General features: G+C 39.1%; 1 protein-coding gene across 4 annotated transcripts in view; it reads left to right on the forward strand.

The window, feature by feature from the left end:
* SLC16A1 (solute carrier family 16 member 1) overlaps positions 1–17,598 on the forward strand; it is a 56,383-nt gene extending 38,785 nt beyond the window's left edge. For all 4 annotated transcript variants that reach the window (XM_032301452.1, XM_032301455.1, XM_032301454.1 and 1 more), the window contains 4 exons: positions 2,150–2,410; positions 8,058–8,201; positions 12,865–13,728; positions 16,075–17,598. In XM_032301452.1, the coding sequence (XP_032157343.1) occupies positions 2,194–2,410; positions 8,058–8,201; positions 12,865–13,728; positions 16,075–16,346 (1,497 nt within the window). In that variant the 5' untranslated portion in view covers positions 2,150–2,193 and the 3' untranslated portion in view covers positions 16,347–17,598. The remainder of the gene's footprint in view (positions 1–2,149; positions 2,411–8,057; positions 8,202–12,864; positions 13,729–16,074) is intronic.
* Positions 17,599–18,347: the final 749 nt, after the last annotated feature.

The raw sequence follows: 18,347 nt of genomic DNA on the forward strand, positions 1-18,347 counted from the left end.
ACCATGAGAATGGATTACCTTTTGTTTTTTAATTAGTGATATCTTGTAGTTTTCATTGTATATATCTTACACATTATATATCCCTGTTCAATAGTTTTTTGATGTTTTTCTAAATGGTATTACTTAAAATTGCAAATTCTGATACTGGTTTATATATAAGGACAGATAATACCTGTTTATTACTGTTATATCCTGAAACCTAGTTAAATTCATTTTTAGTTCAGGAACGTTTTTAAAATATTCTTTAGCATTGCCTACATAGATGATTATATTATCTGTGACTAAAGACAACTTTTTCCTTCCTAGTCTTTTTACCTTTTATTTCTTTTTCTTATCTGCATACACTAGAGGCTAGAACCTCTAGTATAATGTCGTGTAGAAGTGTTGAAACCTATACTGTTGCTTTTAGGGAAACTTCCCTTATGAGCTATTTTTTTTTTCTACCCCTGCAACATTCATTATCTTAAATCATATTTGAAGTGTTCAAATGGGTTGGAAGAAACAATGTTTAGCAGTTGACTACTATACTACTACTATATTTTAAGCTAGGATATTTATTGCTGTAATAAATCTGAGTGGTGATCATTTGAAATGGACATGCTAACATAGTATTGCAGGATGAGTTGTAAGGTAGAAGTTAGCTTCAAATAAATAAAAGGAGAGCTTCATGAGAAAACAGGCAAGACTACCATCACACATTCACTCTATCATCTTGTTCACACTTTTAACAGGAAGTTACATTTTCTAGCCATGCTGTACATTAGTACTAGACGACTTCAAGAAAAAGGGAGTTTTTGATTTGAAGTACCATCTTTATTTTTTTTTTAAGATTTTTTATTTGTTTATTTGACAGACAGAGATCACAAGCAGGCAGAGAGGCAGGCAGAGAGAGAGAGAGAGAGAGAGAGAAAGAGAGGAGGAAGCAGGCTCCCTGCAGAACAGAGAGCCCGATGCGGGGCTCGATCCCAAAGGCAGAGGCTTTAACCCACTGAGCCACCCAGGCGCCCCTGAAGTACCATCTTTTGACAGCATAGTTCATTTTGTGAGTTTATATTGACTAGCTGGTGTTTAGGGTCTTTTCTTATATAATGGAAAAAAAAATACCTTGAATCAAAACAATTAGATAAAAGGAAACTTTTCTGAGAGAATTTTCTAGCCCACGGAATGATCTGTTTTGTAAATTGCTACGTATCTAGTGACTCGGGTACCTACTTCCTAATATTTTGTCAGCAAATAAATAAGAGAAAGTAAAGGTAGGATTGAAGAATCAATTTTGGGAAAGGGGGAAAACTTACAGAGACTTTTTTCAAGGCTGAAACTTGCATATGGCATGTGTTACGTGAATTTTGCAAGCGGATAAGTCAAATGACACTGTTAGTTATGGTAATTTGAGGAGTTCTACTAACTGCTGAAACAAGTAGGCTTATTTGAAATACAAAGACTGTATTGAACAGGATATATTTCAGTTATGGCTCCTTAAATGGTATGGAGCTATTTTCCTTTATGCTATTCTTGGCAATACCATATCTCTGAGACTCTTTTCCTTTCTTTATTTTTTCTTTTCTAAAGATTTTACTTATTTATTGGAGAGAGTGAGTGAGAGAGAGCACAAGAGGGGGGAGGTCAGAGAGAGAAGCAGCCTCCCAGCTGAGCAGGGAGGCTGATGCAGGATTCTGTCCTGGGACTCTGGGATCATGACCTGAGCCTAAGGCAGTTACCCAACCAACTGAGCCACCCAGGTGCCCCATCTAAGACTCTTTTTCTTTCTTTTCTTTTTTTTTTTTAAATTAAGACTTTATGTATTTATGTATTTTGGCAGAGAGGGAGAGTCAGGGAAAGAGAGGGAACACAAGCAGGAGTCTGTGAGAGGGAGAAGCAGGCTTCCTGCTGAGCAGGGAGCCCGATGCAGGGTTCCATCCCAGGACCCTGGGATCGTGACCTTAACTAAAGGCAGATGCTTAACAACTAAGCCACCCAGGGACCCCTAAGACTTTTTTTCTGATAATGTCCTTAGAAGATCATCTCTATTGCTAAAGTAATATTGGGAAACAATTCCAGTTACTTGAGAGCTGGTTATAAAGGGTAGAAGTGCTTTTACTGGTGGAAGTGTTTTATTACTGACATGGTATTTTAATTTTATGTCCTTCAGATACTTGGATTTGAACTGCATTTTGGAATTCATCTACACTTAAAATGCCACCAGCAGTTGGAGGTCCAGTTGGATACACTCCCCCAGATGGAGGCTGGGGGTGGGCAGTAGTAGTTGGAGCTTTCATTTCCATCGGCTTCTCTTATGCATTTCCCAAATCCATTACTGTGTTCTTCAAAGAAATTGAAGGCATATTCAATGCCACCACAAGTGAAGTATCATGGATATCCTCAATCATGTTGGCTGTCATGTATGGTGGAGGTAAGTACCTGTGAGGACCTGTGATTTGGTTCAACTCAGTATCATTTAAAAGCTCTCAGAAAAATAATGTGCAGAGCTGATTTTTCTTAATGCTCTCTGCTAGATTCTTAAGATGTAAACACAAATAAAGATTTTTCTTTTTCTTTTTTTAAAGATTTTATTCAATTTTTTGTCAGAGAGCTCACAAGCAAGGGGAATGGCAGGCAGAGGGAGAAGAAGGCTCCCCACTGAGCAAGGAGTCCGATGCAGGACTTGATCCCAGGATCGTGGGATCATGACCTGAGCTGAATGCAGATGCTTAACTGAGCTACCCGGGCATCCCACAGATAAAGATTTTTCTTAAATTGATGTTGGGAGAATTAAAGTAAATCAGGCTCACCTTAATAGCATAGTTCAAAGTCTCAGGTAAAATCTTTTCATGGTGTTAGATTTAAAGAACTGAATAAAATCTTCCCATTCTTCCTTGTGATGTTATTCATCCTAAAAGCATTTCAGCTGAACCTTAAACTTAAGTTTCATCATTTTTTTTCCCTTCTGTTTTCCTTGACATGTTATAAAAGAAATGTGAAGAGTAAGTTGCATAACTAACATCACTTAAAATACTCTGTTTCCCCTTGGAACATCAAATTACAATGTAAAATGTAAAACTCAAAACCTTCCATAGTGCTTAAAATATAGTTGCTTAGTGAGATTCTAAAGCCAAGTATATTTACTGAGATTGACAGTGTCTCATGTTGCTTAGTTAGCCATACTTTCACCTCTGTTAATACTACTTTTTGGTGGCAGTTTAGTATCTCAGATTATTTTCACATGTAGCTCCTTAATAGCCAATACGAAGATTCTGTATGTTGAGTGTAAAACTTTAGAATTGGAATTCTTGGAATTCCAATAACCTGGTGGCAGAGTCAACCAATGTTTAGCGGTATGCACATATTTCATACTAGGCTAGATATTGTGAGTGATAGAGAACACTTGGTCCTGATCCCTGCTTTTGGTGAGTTTATATCCTATTGAGACAATACCATAAACTCATGAAACAAGAATAGTTAAAGTCATAATTTAACTAAATATATAATTTCATCGCATACAAAAAACAGGTAATCTGGTTGCCTTAGAGGTGAATTCGGTGACTGGGAACAGAAGTGGGAAGACTTAAGTTTTTTCACTGTATATCTTTTTATTTTATGCCTTTTGAATTTTGAAGGTATGCCTATTCTGTCAAGTACTTTTAAGAGAATATAAGTGCTGGGGCGCCTGGGTGGCTCAGTGGGTTAAGCCGCTGCCTTCTGCTTGGGTCATGATCTTAGGGTCCTGGGATCGAGCCTCGCATCGGGCTCTCTGCACAGCAGGGAGCCTGCTTCCTGCCCTCTCTGCCTGTCTCTCTGCCTACTTGTGATCCCTGTCCAATAAATAAATTTTTTAAAAAATCTTTAGAAAAAAAGGAGAATATAAGTGCTAAATTATAGTACTTACTTTCTTTTTATAAGTTCAGAGAAGTCAAAAGGGACTTTGGATACTATCTAGCTTCTGAGAGCCAGTAGTTTTGGAGGCTTTGTACTCTCATCTGCCAAGATTTTCTAATCAGGTTTTAACTATGATGACTGGAAGAAACTGGTATAAATATTATCCAGACATAATCCAGGTGCTCGGTATATCTTTAAGCTGACTATAAATCAGAGGTTCACATGTACAATTTGGAGCTGCCAAAGAGCTTGAGAGCCACTTGCATTTTGCATCAAAAGTAAGTGATGTCAGTTGTACTAATGGCACATGACAGTTTCTTCTGGGAAAACAGGTCCTTCTTTGTCCTCACCCAGAGATAACTAGCACATTTCTCTGAATTTGTGTCATAAGAGGCCTACGAACTGTACTCCTCTCTATTTTTAATGATAGCTAATTGGGGTCATCCTTCCTGAAATAACTCCTAAAGACAAATTGCGTATCGAGAGCCTGGTGGCAGAATTTTTACTAAATGGGTTAGTTTGTTTTGATTGGCTCCTAGGTGGCGTATCCCCTAAGAGTTATCATCAGTTTTACAACTGCCACAATTCTTTAACTTAAAGTATTTGGCCCACACCCTCAATGCTGATGTTTTGAACTATGAGTGGTTTAGCATTTTTTTATTTTTTAGTACTTTGGTTCAGAGATATGTGCTGATCCTTGTTAGAGTGTAAGTATTTTTACGGAGGAGATTTTAGTTGCCTACTTTTTAATTTATTTGAGTTTTTCTTAATTTTTTTTTTAAGGGAAGTGTAAATTTGCCTGTTTTCAGTTTCACACTAATGTCCTTAACATTTCCTAGTTTAATATTGCAGATGTTACAGGGGCGCCTGGGTGGCTCAGTAGGTTAAAGCCTCTGCCTTCAGCTCAGGTCGTGGTCCCAGGACCACCCCCCCCCACACCCCCCCCCCCCACATCAGGCTCTCTGCTCAGCAGGGAGCCTGCTTCCTCCTCTCTCTCTGCCTGCCTCTCTGCCTACTTGTGATCTCTGTCTGTCAAATAAATAAATAAAATCTTTAAAAAAAATATTGCAGATGTTGCAGAATTTTTTTTTTTAAGATTTTATTTATTTATTTGACAGAGTTACACAGCTAGAGAGGGAACACAAGCAGGGAGAGTGGGAGAGGGAGAACAGACCTCCCGCTGAGCAGGGAGCCCAATGTGGGGCTCTATCCTAGGATCCTGAGATCATGACCTGAGCGGAAGGCAGACCAGACCCTTAACCATCTGAGCCACCCAAGCACCCCTACAGATGTTACAGTATTAACTTCTTGTGTGTGGCAGGATTTTGATCTTTGTAATTCTTACTGTACCAAAATCTGTTTCATGACCAAATTATATGGAAATATTTCATGAATATTCTTTCAGTATTTAATTCTTTTTATCTTAATACAAGCTGCAAATTCAGGCTATTTCCAAACCAGCCATGGTCTGATATTTTCATGAAGTGACTTAGAAATTCAATGAAAACTTCTTTATACATATCCTTGGTTGGGCCGGAAGTCTTTCCTGGCAGCCAGTTCTTGATCTGACCCTTAAAGAGACTTAGTCTTCTGAAACACTAGGATATCAAAAAATTTGAGGGGCGCCTGGGTGGCTCAGTGGGTTAAAGCCTCTGCCTTCAGCTCAGGTCATGATCCCAGGGTCCTGAGATTGAGCCCCGCATTGGGCTCTCTGCTTGGCGGGGAGCCTGCTTCCCTTCCTCTTTCTCTGCCTGCCTCTTTGCCTACTTGTGATCTCTGTCTATGAATAAATAAATAAAATCTTAAAAAAAAAAAAAGTTTGATTCTGCGGCACCTGTGTAGCTCAGACTGTAAGGCACCTGCCTTCAGCTGGGTCATGATCCTGGTGTCCTGGGGTCAAGCCCTGAGTCAGGCTCCCTGCTCAATGGGGAGCCTACTTTTTCCTCTCCCTCTGCCAGTCCCCCTGCTTGTGCTCTCACTCGTGCTCTCTCTCTCTCTCTGACAAGTAAATAAATAAAATCTTTAAAAAGAAAAAAAATGGGGCACCTGCATGGCTCAGTTGATTAAGCAGCTGCCTTTGGTTCAAGTGATGATTCCAGGGTTCTGGGATCCAGCCCTGCATCAGGCTCCCTGCTTAGTGGAGAGCCTGCTTCTCCCCCTCCTTCTTGCATGCTTATATACACCATAATTTGAATCTGGGTTCCCACCCTAATTGCATCATACTGCAACTTGGAGTTACTAGAATATAAGTAACTGTAGAATTTCCCATAGTGTTTATGGAAATAGAATATTTCCAGTAATAAATTCTGAATACATACATTCTATATTTTTTTTAAAAATGAACTTACTGTCTTCTAAGGAATTAATTATAGAATAAACAGAATAAAGTCCAAATTTACTGTGCTAATAGAAGAAAAATAAAATTTTTATGTCTTCTGCTTTATAGCTTAGTTCCAAATATATGGAGTATACATAATAGAGAGGAAAGGGGCTGGATTTGAAACTTGGTCCTCGGTAGCTTTGTGACTTTGCAAAGTTCAAACATCAGTTCATTTCCTTGTGTGCCCTTCCCCACTGATGCATTGCACTGATCCTGTCTGTTTGCAGTCATCTACCTTAAACAGGCAGATGAGGTATGGTGTCATGTAAAGAAAGTTGCCATTCCCGCAAGTCCATATCCATGCAGTACAGACATAGGTATATTCTTCTATAAAGAAATAAAATGCAATGAATGTCATTCAGGGTAATCAGAAAATATTGTTAGTCTACTTAAGAGTTGTGTTACAGCTCTTATTATTTTTTTTTTTTAACGATTTATTTGAGAGAGTGAGCAAGTGCATGCGGTGGTGGGGAAGGGGCAGAGGGATAGAATCTGCCAACTGACTCCCTGAGGAGTGTGGAGTCCCATGCAGGGCTCAATTTCACCACCCCAGATCATGACCCCAGCCAAAACCAAGAGCTGGAGGCTCAGCTGACTGAGCCACCCCCAGGCACCCCATGTTATAATAAACACTTGAGGGCGCCTGGGTGGCTCAGTGGGTTAAGCCGCTGCCTTCGGCTCAGGTCATGATCTCAGGGTCCTGGGATCGAGTCCCGCATCGGGCTCTCTGCTCAGCAGGGAGCCTGCTTCCTCCTCTCTCTCTCTCTGCCTGCCTCTCTTCCTACTTGTGATCTCTCTCTGTCAAATAAATAAATAAAATCTTTAAAAAAAAAAAAAACACTTGAAAATTTGGGAAGGGGAATAAGGGAATTACAGATTATATGTTTGTAGCAAGTAAGGAGAGCCCATTTGATACTCATATTTGAAAACTGATATATTAAATGCATCAAGTCTTTTTCTTCCTGATCCTTATGATACTTCACGTTTTATTTGGGTCCCTCTCTCACACTGAAGGAAAACTGGTATTTGGTATGGATCTATTTGATTATCAGAGGAAATTTAATTTGATTATTTTAGATAATACTCCATTTCCCATCTTCTTGAGTTGTTAGACCCAAGATATTTTGACCATTATTTGACTTAATCTCCTGCAAGCTTTTTTTTTTTTTTTTTTTTTTTTTACAGTATTGCTACCATGAAACCGTAATTTAGGCATGGAAGCAAGTTAACTCGAAAAGAAATACTCAGTTTGGTACCTGATACATCTAGGTGTAACTGGGAACAGTTTTTGTTTTCAATTTAGATTTCCTAATTACTAAGCTACTTAAATTTGAAAAAAATAATTACATATTTTTCAGGGAATTTTTTTCTTTTTTAAAAATATGACACAAACTACATTTATGGTAATGTGTAAATAATGCTCTGATATGATATCATATCATAGTGCCTGTCCAGAAATTAAAAGAGAGCAAACTTAACTAAATATGTTTGTCATATCTTAGATCAACAAGCCTATGAACATCCATTAACAAGTGTTTTCAGCCAGTTATGCCTTATAACAGAAGATAAGGAGAGAACCAGAGTCTGATATTTTAGTAAAATTCCATCCAATATTCATAAAGAAGATACACAATGATGGTCTTTATCATCTTTATTTTCTAATACACATTCGGTATTCTTACTGTTGTCTTTGTTTTTAATCTGTTTATCTTAAAGGACTTGTAATTTAGCATCAATGCCTTGTATAGATATGAGGGAGTTTGTTCCTTTCCTCTCTGCTACTAAATTTCTGGTTCTCTTCTAGGTCCGATCAGCAGTATTCTGGTGAATAAATATGGCAGCCGTCCAATCATGATTGTTGGTGGCTGCTTGTCAGGCTGTGGCTTGATTGCAGCTTCATTCTGTAATACTGTTAAGGAACTTTACTTGAGTGTTGGAGTCATTGGAGGTGAGTTACTGTTCATTCATTTTCAAGCATTAATTTATTGCTGGCTATTTGGTATTCATTTAATGTTGATCTTTCAGATCTTTTGAGTGAAAGTCTTACCTTAAAGAAATTACTTTTGATTATCATTATGAAGAGCTGTAAATACATTAATGGGTATAAGAAAAACAAACTTCTAAAGAAATTCTTGTTATATAGTGGGTGTTCATTGTTGAATGAATGAATAATGAAAAAGATGTGGCACCTGGGTGGCTCAGTCATTAAGCAGCTGCCTTTGGCTCAGGTCATGATCCCAGGATTCTGGGATCAAGCTCTGCAACCATCCATCTGGCTCCCTGTTCAGCCAGAAGTCTGTTTCTCCTTCTCCCACCCCACCTGCTTGTGTTCCCTCTTTTGCTGTGTGTCTCTCAGTTAATTTTTTTTCTGTTGAATTTTGTTTGAAAGCAAATTTTTTAGTTTAGTCTTATTCCACCTTTTCCCCTTTTCATCTACAATTTCAGGTATTCAAAACTCGCAATATTTTATGATTTTTGTCTAGTATATCATTATTACAAAGTTGTTCTCCATGCCAAGATTATGAATGTATTTGCCTACTTTTTAAAAATTGTGTTTAATTCCAGTGTAGCTGGCATACTGTTACATTAGTTTCAGGTGTACAATCTGGTGATCCAACGATTCCATATATTACTCCGTGCTCATCCAGATCAGTGTACTCTTCATCTCCTTCACCTATTTTACCCATCCCTCTAACCCTTCTCCCCTTGTTCTCTATAGTTAGGAGTCTGGGGTTTGGGCTTTGTTTTGGTTTGGTTTGGTATGTTTCCTCCCTGCCCCTTGGTTCATTTGTTTCATTTCTTAAATTCTACACATGAGTGAAATCATATGCTCTTTGTATTCTTTTGCTGAATTATTTAATATAACATTATACTCTCTACATCCATCCATGTTGTTGCAAATGGCAGGATTTCATTCTTTTTATGGCTAAATAATATTCCATTATATAGGGGTGCCTGGGTGGCTCAGTGCATTGAGTGGTTGAGCATCTGACTCTTGGTTTCAGCTCAGGTCATGATCTCAGAATCCTGGGATTGAGCCCTGGGCTTTGTTTTCAGTGGGGAGTTGGGGAGTCTTTCTGAGATCTCTTCCTCTCCCTTTGCCCCTCCCCACTCTCGCATGCATGCATGCACACTCTTTTTCTCAAATAAATAAATCCTTAACAAAAATAATATTCGTATGTTTGTGTGTGTATGACATCTTCTTTATCCATTCACCAATCAGTGGACACTTGTGTTGCTTCCATAACTGGCTATTGTAAATAACGCTACAGTAAACATCAAGGTGCATATATCCCTTCAAATCGGCGTTTTCATCTTCTTTGGGTAAATATACAGTAGTGGAATTACTGGATCATACGGTAAGTTTACTTTTAATTTTTTGAGGAACATTCCTACTGTCTTCCACAGAGGCTCTACCAACTTGCATTCCCAACAGTAGTGCACAGGGGTTCCTTTTCCTCTACATCGTCCCCAACATTTGCCATTTCTTGAGCTTTTGATTTTGGCCATTCTGACACATATGAGGTGTTATCTCGTCATAGTGTTAATAGGCATTTCCCTGGTGATGAGTGATGTTGAGCGTCTTTTCATGTGTCTGTTGGCCATCTGTATGTCTTCTTTGGGGAAATGTCTAATATCTTCTGCTCATTATTTAATTGAATTATTGGGGGGGGTGGAGGGGTTTGTGTGTGTGTGTTATATAAATTACTTATATATTTTGGCTACTAGCCCTTTATCAGATACGTCATTTGCAAATATCTGTTCCCATTCACTAGGTTGTCTTTTTGTTTTGTTGACTGTTTCTTTTGTGGTGCTGGAGATTTTGTGGTTTGTTTGGTTTTTTTTTTTAAAGATTTTATTTATTTATTTGACAGAGATCACAAGTAGGCAGAGAGGCAGGCAGAAAGAGAGAGAGGAGGAAGCAGGCTCCCCGTGGAGGAGAGAGCCTGATGTGGGGCTCGATCCCAGGACCCTGGGATCATGACCTGAGCCAAAGGCAGAGGCTTTAACCCACTGAGCCACCCAGGCGCCCCTGGAGATTTTGTTTTGATGCAGTCCCAGTAGTTTATTTTTACTTTTGTTTCCCCTGGCTCAGGAGACATATGAGAAAGATATTATGCTGATGTTAGAGAAATCACTGCCTCTGCTCTATTCTAGGATTTTTATGGTTTCAGGTCTCACATTTAGGTCCTTACTCCATTTTAGTTTATGATTGTAGATGGTGTAAGAAAGTGGTCCAGTGTCATTCTTTTGCATACAGCTGTCCAGTTTTCCCACCACCGTTTGTTAAAGATACTCTTTTCTTCCCATTGCATATTCTTGCCTCCTTTGTCAATGATTAATTTAACTGACCATATAATCGTGGGTTTATTTCTGGGCTTTCTATTCTGTTCCATTGATCTATGTGTCTGTTTTTGTGCTTGTACCATACTGTTTTGATTACTACAGTTTTATAATATACTTGAAATCTGGACTTGTGATACCTGCAGCTTTGTTTTTCTTTTTCAAGATTGCTTTGGCTATTTGGGAGTCTTTTGTAATTCCATACAAATTTTAGGGTTATTTGTTCTAGTTCTGTGAAAAATGCTGTTGGTAGTTTGATAAGGATTGCATTTAATCTTTCCCCCCTCCTTTTTTTACATTTAAAATTTCTGATTGGAAGAAAACATTTTACATAAAATGAGAAGAAATATGAAACTCTCTTTGTTCCCATATGGTTAGTCAGTTTGTTCGTTTGCTCTTTTATTTCCTCAAATATTTATTGAGTAACAACCATGTGTGTGTCAAGCAATATTCTAGATTTTGTTGGGAATAGAGCAACAACTAGGGCTAAATCATACCCTTTAATGAGGGGACAGACTGTATTACTTACAAATGTATGTGTAAGTAGGAAGAATATCAGGTAGAGATAATGCTGTACAAAGCCTCAAAACAAAATGTTCTGACAGGGAAGGACTGGTGGTAGATTGGTAGTCTACAAAGGTAGGTCACTCTGAAGAGATGACCTTAACCAAGAGATATGAGTAGCAACAGGAAAACTTTGTGAAAATTTGGGGCAACCTAAGCCCCAGGTCAACAGTATGCTTATTGGCACAGGTGAGAATGGTCTGGTATGAGATGAGGAAGGGAGGTAAAGGCCAAGGTAAACGTTATGGATGGGAAGCCATTAGCAAGCCTGAACTAAGAGAGTGGTCTGCCCTGGTGTATTGGTTTAAGCCTCTGTGAATACCTTAAACATAAATGGTAGGGAGCTGGAGCAAGTTGGGGCCAGGGAGAGCATCTAAAAGTTATTTGAATATTTACTTTTACTAGCACTGTTTATTGAATAATTCTATAGTAATTTAAATTTTCATTTTTACATTAAATCACATATATATGTTAATTTTTTACATTTTACATTTTATATATATTATATATATATTTTTATATTTTATATTATATATATTAAATCATTTACATTTATGGGTCGCCTGGGTGGCTCAGTGGGTTAAAGCCTCAGCCTTCCGCTCAGGTCATGATCCCAGGGTCCTGGGATCGAGCCCCACATCAGGCTCTCTGCTCAGCAGGGTGCCTGCTCCCCCTCCCCCCTGCTTGCCTCTCTGCCTACTTGTGATCTTTGTCAAATAAATAAATAAAATCTTTTTAAAAAAACCATTTACATTTATATATGGATATCTGTCTATCTATCTACAAAATCAGGTATGTTCCTGGACTTTCTGACCACTTTAACCGATAAGTGTTTACCTGAGTCAGAGCCACACTGTTGTAATAATTGTAGCTTTTAGAAGAGCACTTAACTATCTGTTAAAGTTTGTCCCACTCCTCCTGTACCACCAGAAATTTCCTGGTTGACTCCTGTGCATTCTTCTAAGTGTGTTTTAGAGTCATTTTACCTATTCCAAATGAAATGCACTGACATTTCATTTGGAATAACATTAAATTAATGCATTCATTTGGGAAGTACTGACACCTTGATAATGTTGTGTTTTATTATCCGAAAACTGTGTGTATGTGTGTGTGTTGTTTTTAAATTCATTGACTCTTTAGGAAAGTTACACAATTGTAGTGAGCATATTTTTGTAGTGAATATACATTACATGTTTGATGTTTTTTTTTTTACTTTTTGATACTACTGTAAAAGGAATAATTTTGTATGGCATTTTCTGTTGTAAAACTTTTGTCTCTAGTTGTAACTATCTACTTAATGATTGTCTATTGTTACAGTGACTCCTCAGATGATTCTGTAAGACTAGACAAATAGTTATTCACCTTCAAGTAATATAAGCAACAATAATAAAAATAACATTTATTGAGTGCTTTCTATATGCCAGGCACTCTACTAAATGTTTTACTCACAGTAGTATTGTATGCCATTTTTACGTATCAGGAAACACTCATGTATCTGATCTTACCAGCCAGTAAATAGTGATGCTGAGGTTTGAACCCACTTAGATCTCACACTTTAAACCATTATGCAGTATGTCCTGAACTGGTGAGGATTTTTGTCTCTTTTGTATTAATTATACTTCTCGTCTTAATTTCTTTGTCTGGCTAAGTAATTCCTAATATGTTTGTGACATTTATGTTGTTCTTTTCCCTCCTTTTTCCAGGTCTTGGGCTTGCCTTCAACTTGAATCCCGCTCTGACCATGATTGGCAAGTATTTCTATAAGAGGCGACCGCTGGCAAATGGACTGGCCATGGCTGGCAGCCCTGTGTTCCTCTCCACCCTGGCCCCCCTCAATCAGGCTTTCTTTGGTATCTTTGGCTGGAGAGGGAGCTTCCTAATTCTCGGGGGCCTCCTCCTAAACTGCTGTGTGGCTGGAGCCCTGATGCGACCAATAGGGCCCCCAGCAACAAGTGCGGGGAAAAGGTCCAAAGAATCCCTTCAGGAACCTGGGAAATCTGAAGAGAAAAAGGGGTCAAGTGATGCAAATACAGATCTTATTGGAGGAAACCACAAAGAAGAGAAACGGTCAGTTTTCCAAACAGTTAATAAATTCCTGGATTTATCTCTGTTCACACACAGAGGCTTTTTGCTATACCTATCCGGAAATGTGCTCATGTTTTTTGGACTGTTTACCCCTTTGGTCTTTCTTAGTAATTATGGCAAGAGTCAACATTACTCTAGTGAGAAGTCTGCCTTCCTTCTTTCCATTCTGGCTTTTGTTGACATGGTAGCTAGACCTTCTATGGGACTTGTAGCCAACACCAAGTGGATAAGACCTCGAGTTCAGTATTTTTTTGCGGCTTCTATTGTTGCAAACGGAGTGTGTCATCTGCTAGCACCTTTATCCTCCAGCTACATTGGGTTCTGTATCTATGCTGGATTCTTTGGATTTGCATTTGGGTGGCTCAGCTCCGTGTTATTTGAAACCCTGATGGACCTCGTCGGACCCCAGAGGTTCTCCAGCGCCGTGGGATTGGTGACCATTGTGGAATGCTGTCCTGTCCTTCTGGGGCCACCACTTTTAGGTATAGTATGCCCTACTCCCTCTTTGGTTCTATTAACATGAAGCAGGCATAGGAGATGGAAGGGTGCTAGAAAGCCAAGATTAGTAAGCTGCCTGGTGGCAGAAGGTACTTCCATTTCCTCTAGCCTCAGTGCTGGCACAGTGCTTGGCACAGCAGAACTGCTCTGATTCTTACGGAAGTGAATTACACTCAACCATCCACCTGAAAGGGGAGTCAAATATTTTTATAAATGGCATTCTTTTTTGAAGTATGTTTTCTCTTCAAAAAACTTATGTGCTTGTTGTAGAAAACATGTAAAATACAACTCCATCTCTGATAATAGCTACCGTGTAAGCTCATGGTTTACCAAGGACTGTTCTAACCATTTTCTATATTCTCTTCTATCTCACAAGCCTATGAAATAGAACTGTTGTAGTTCCTACTTCATAAGAAATAGAAACTTTGAAAGGTTAAATAATTTGCCTGTATCACATAGCTAGTAAGTGAAGATATGATTTGGGAACTGTTTCCTAAGGATATTAAATACTTCATCTTTTAAATTAATAGCTCATTAGGTAATATTAGTGAAAATACAATTTGGCCCTCCTTTTAGGTGTATACTTCTTGAAAGTATTTGGCTAGTGAGTGAGAATACATCAAAGAAGTCCTACAGCTATCTTTTCACATTGTTCTTTTCCACTACATATCCAGTGATTGCCAAGACTTGTCAATTTTCACCTCCTAAGTCTCTTTCTAATCAGCCCATTTTTCTGTCACACCACCCTATTCACAGCTCCTGTCTCCCATCTGGGCTGCTGCTTCCCATAGCCTCCTGGCTGGTCTACCCAGATCCACTCTATCCCACCTTCAATCTGTTTTCTACTCTGCAGACAAAATTTATCTGTGCAAATACAAACCTGATAGCCCAGCTGATTAGATCTCTCCAGTTGCTTCCCATTGTTCTCAGGGTGGAGATCAGATTCCCTCCCATGGCCTGCAAGGTTTCCCCCAGCCTGGCCACCAATCTCTGCAGCCTCATTTCCTGTCACTCACCTTTTGTTCTCTCTGTTCCAGCAACCCCGCCCTTCCTCCTTCCCCCTCACCTCACAGCTTCCTCCCACCTGCCTTTGCACTTGCTGTTCCCTGGCCCCAGCCTTCTCCCATGCTCTCCTCTTGGATAACTCCCATCCCCCTCTAGGTCTCTGCCTCATTTACACTTGAAGAGAAGCCTTCCAGACCCGCTTGCTGCTGCCAACCCCCTATTTTCTACTTGCAAACCCCCCTTGTCATGGTTTGTGTAATTATTTGATTAACATTTCTCTTGTCCACTGAACTGTGGAGGTTTTCTCCTCTGTTCTCCCTTATCCTGAGGGCCAGCAGCCCAGTGCCTGGGACAAGTATAGGCACAATAAGTATTGCTGGATGGCCAGTGCCCTGAGTTAGAAAAACACATGGAATGGTGTTTGAATTGGTTCTATTCGGTCCTTCTCTGAAGGATAGAGTAGGGTTCTCCAGAGTTTATTCCTTAACATACCAATTGGATGAGATGCTAATAAATTCTATTATCATAAGGATTTCATGGCCAAAAGAAAATGTTGGGAACACTAAGTTTGATAGATGTCTGTACTAGAGGACCTTGCAAAATCTTTAATATGCTAATGCACATGGTGACCCTTCACTGGAGAAGCATATGCTGAGCCATTTCCTAGGTCTGACTCTGGAAACACTTGGAAGGTTGTAAATCAGGCTTCAGAGTCAGACCTCCTGGGTTTCAAGCCAGGCCACTTCACTTACTAGCTCTGTGACCTTGGAAAAGTTACCCAAGGTTTCTAACTTCAGTCAGCAGATTATACAGCAAGTGTGATGACAGACGCTGCCTGTTGTGAGGGTTAAGCACTTAGGATGTTGGAAAGGTGTTGCTGTTAGCTAATTCTGTAGCACAGGACAAGTGTCCCTAGGACTGCTCTTCGGGAATGCTGATGTCAGCAAAAGAGCATTGGGTGGGATGCTGCAGTTAGGTCTGGAGCCTGGGGGCAAGACTCCCACATCTCTTCTGAGCCACACATTTTTCCATTGTGAAGGGGAGACTTGATTGTACGTATCTCTAGGCCTTCCCCATTCCAGTTGGCTAAGATTTCATTACTTTCAAGTTGCTAAAAGTAACGGGATAAGCAAGGCCATCTAAAATCAAGTGTGATGTCATAAAAGATAAGATCATTGTTAGCAGTCCCTTTTTAGAAGCATTTGTTATTTGTGGGCTCCTTTGAGGATTGGCTGACATCTTTCTGAGTGGATCCTTCAGCTCTCTTTGGGGGAAGGTGTACGTGTTTACGTCTGTCCACATAACTTTGTTTTGGGTATCTTCAGGTCGTCTGAATGACATCTACGGAGACTACAAATACACCTATTGGTCATGTGGTGTGATCCTTATTGTAGCAGGCATCTATCTCTTCATTGGCATGGGCATCAATTACCGACTTGTGGCGAAAGAGCAGAAAGCAGAGGAGCAGCAGAAAAAGGAAAGCAAAGAGGAGGAGACAAGTGTCGATGCTGCTGAGAAGACAAAAGAATATGCAGCAGAATCTGCAGAGCAGAAGGACACAGAAGGAAGTCCCAAAGAGGAGGAGAGTCCCGTCTAAACCTGTGCGGCCCAAGGGTCAATGAAGTAGCTGTGACCCAAGATATCTGAAAATATCTATTGGCCTGTATTCCAGCAGTGGTGCTCAATGACGATAGTGGGCATGTGTGTGCGAATCATACCAGCTGTTCATGGATGGAATTTTTGTTTCACTCCTTACCAGTAGCCTGAATTAAAAATGCCATACCTTTGGGGAGGGAGTGGTTGGCAAAGAATGAGAGAAGGCAGTAGTGTGGTGGTTTTTTGTTTGTTTGTTTGTTTGTTTGTTTAAATCCTAGCTTTTAACAGTGTCCAGAAGATTATAATATGTGCCTTAAGTTTTACTCTTAAGAACTCTTTAGGGAGCCTTAACTTTTTAAACCATTCTGCTGAATTCATCTATTTTAAGTGTTACATTAGAAGGAAGAATAACAACTAACTTGTTTGAGACAAATCTAAAATTTAAAATTAATCTTGCTTCATTGTTATTTGTAATATACTGTCAGACATCATCACTGGAAGATTTATGAATAGAAATATTGGTTGGAAGTTGGGATATTATAAAATCCTGACTAAAATATTTTCCCCGTATCAGTAGTTGCCTGGTATAGTGCCTGCTAGCTATATATTTAGGAAATTTAAAGCATACAACTTTGGAAACAAGTTGGCAGTTCTAGGTACATTGTACTCAACAGCATCCCTCTGGAATCTTTTCTTAGGATGCTAATATTATTAGTGCTTGAGAATTTATTTCATTAAATTACTGTTTTCCCTTTTCAAAGACACATTTTGAATGGTTATAGACCATTGCCCCCTTTGAAATTACTTAGTACTTTGCACTCTAAAAGTTAATTTTTAAATATGCAAAACTATGTATTTGTGCCTCCTTAGTAAACACAACACATCTAATTAAATGTAGACAGATACTTCAAACAGCAGCAGAATTCAGCTTCAGTTTTACCAAAACCTTAGTTAAACTGTGAGGCTTGGAATTTTTGTTGGTGGTGGTGTTCCTGGAATTTCCCCCCATTGATTCGTAGTGGTTCCGTTTATATCTGCGTCTAGCTCAGAGCTGTGTGTGAGATACTCAGTCTTTGTGTGTTTAGGTTTTTGGTTTTTTTTTATATTTGCTAATTAAAGCCAGAGTGATTTGGCCCCAGGCAAACCAGTAAGAGTAAGATTGGGAGAGAAGTTGCTCCGTTTCTTTTACTGAGAAGGCCTGAAAAAAAAATTATGTTTTGCTTATAATTATTAGACATAGTCTTACTACTTCACAGAAACCTAAAAATATTGTGACCCTTTTTACTTACTTGAAAAGTAGAGAAATGAGTTTAGCATAAGGATTGGGAGGATGGACCAGAATGAAATGTGTAAATATTTTTTTAACCTAATATCTTCTAAAATGCACAAGAAGATAATGATAGACACTCAATAAATCCTATCTAGTGCATTTTAAAGTATCATTGTAATTGACACAGTGAAAGTATAGGTACAAAACTTTTTGTGTAAGAGGCTGGCTTTTCCAAATAAACTTTTTTTCTCTTTTTTTAAGAAATCTTTCTCCCTGTAAATGTTTATTTTCTTGAGAAAGTATTACTGTGTCTTCATTTTCATTATCAAGATCCAGTTTGGCCCTTACTAATATTAAATCATCAGCTTATATGCTGTGGAGCAGTGTATATGGCTTATTTTTGTTTTTCTTCTTTCCTCCTTTTCTTTAAGGCAGGGAAGAGGGGAATTTTGAAATCACCTCTCTGTAAGCATCCAAAGCAGTTAACCTTAAGGACACAATGAAAATTCCCTTTCTATGCCTGAGTGTCATGGCAGATGGAGAAGGAATTTTAGGGGAGAAGCCTGCTGTGATTGTTGGCAGGCTTGGCTCCAGTTGGGACTCTGCTGTTTTCCATAGACCTGAATCCATAATCTCTATGTGCCTCTTTCCCCTTCCATAAAAATGAGGATCATTGTCCATGAGAAGGAAGTGGGAAGGGGTGGGGTGGAAGAGGAGGAGTATAGAATTATT

This window comes from Mustela erminea, chromosome 10 (genome assembly GCF_009829155.1).
Source record: "Mustela erminea isolate mMusErm1 chromosome 10, mMusErm1.Pri, whole genome shotgun sequence".
Taxonomy (NCBI): domain Eukaryota; kingdom Metazoa; phylum Chordata; class Mammalia; order Carnivora; family Mustelidae; genus Mustela; species Mustela erminea.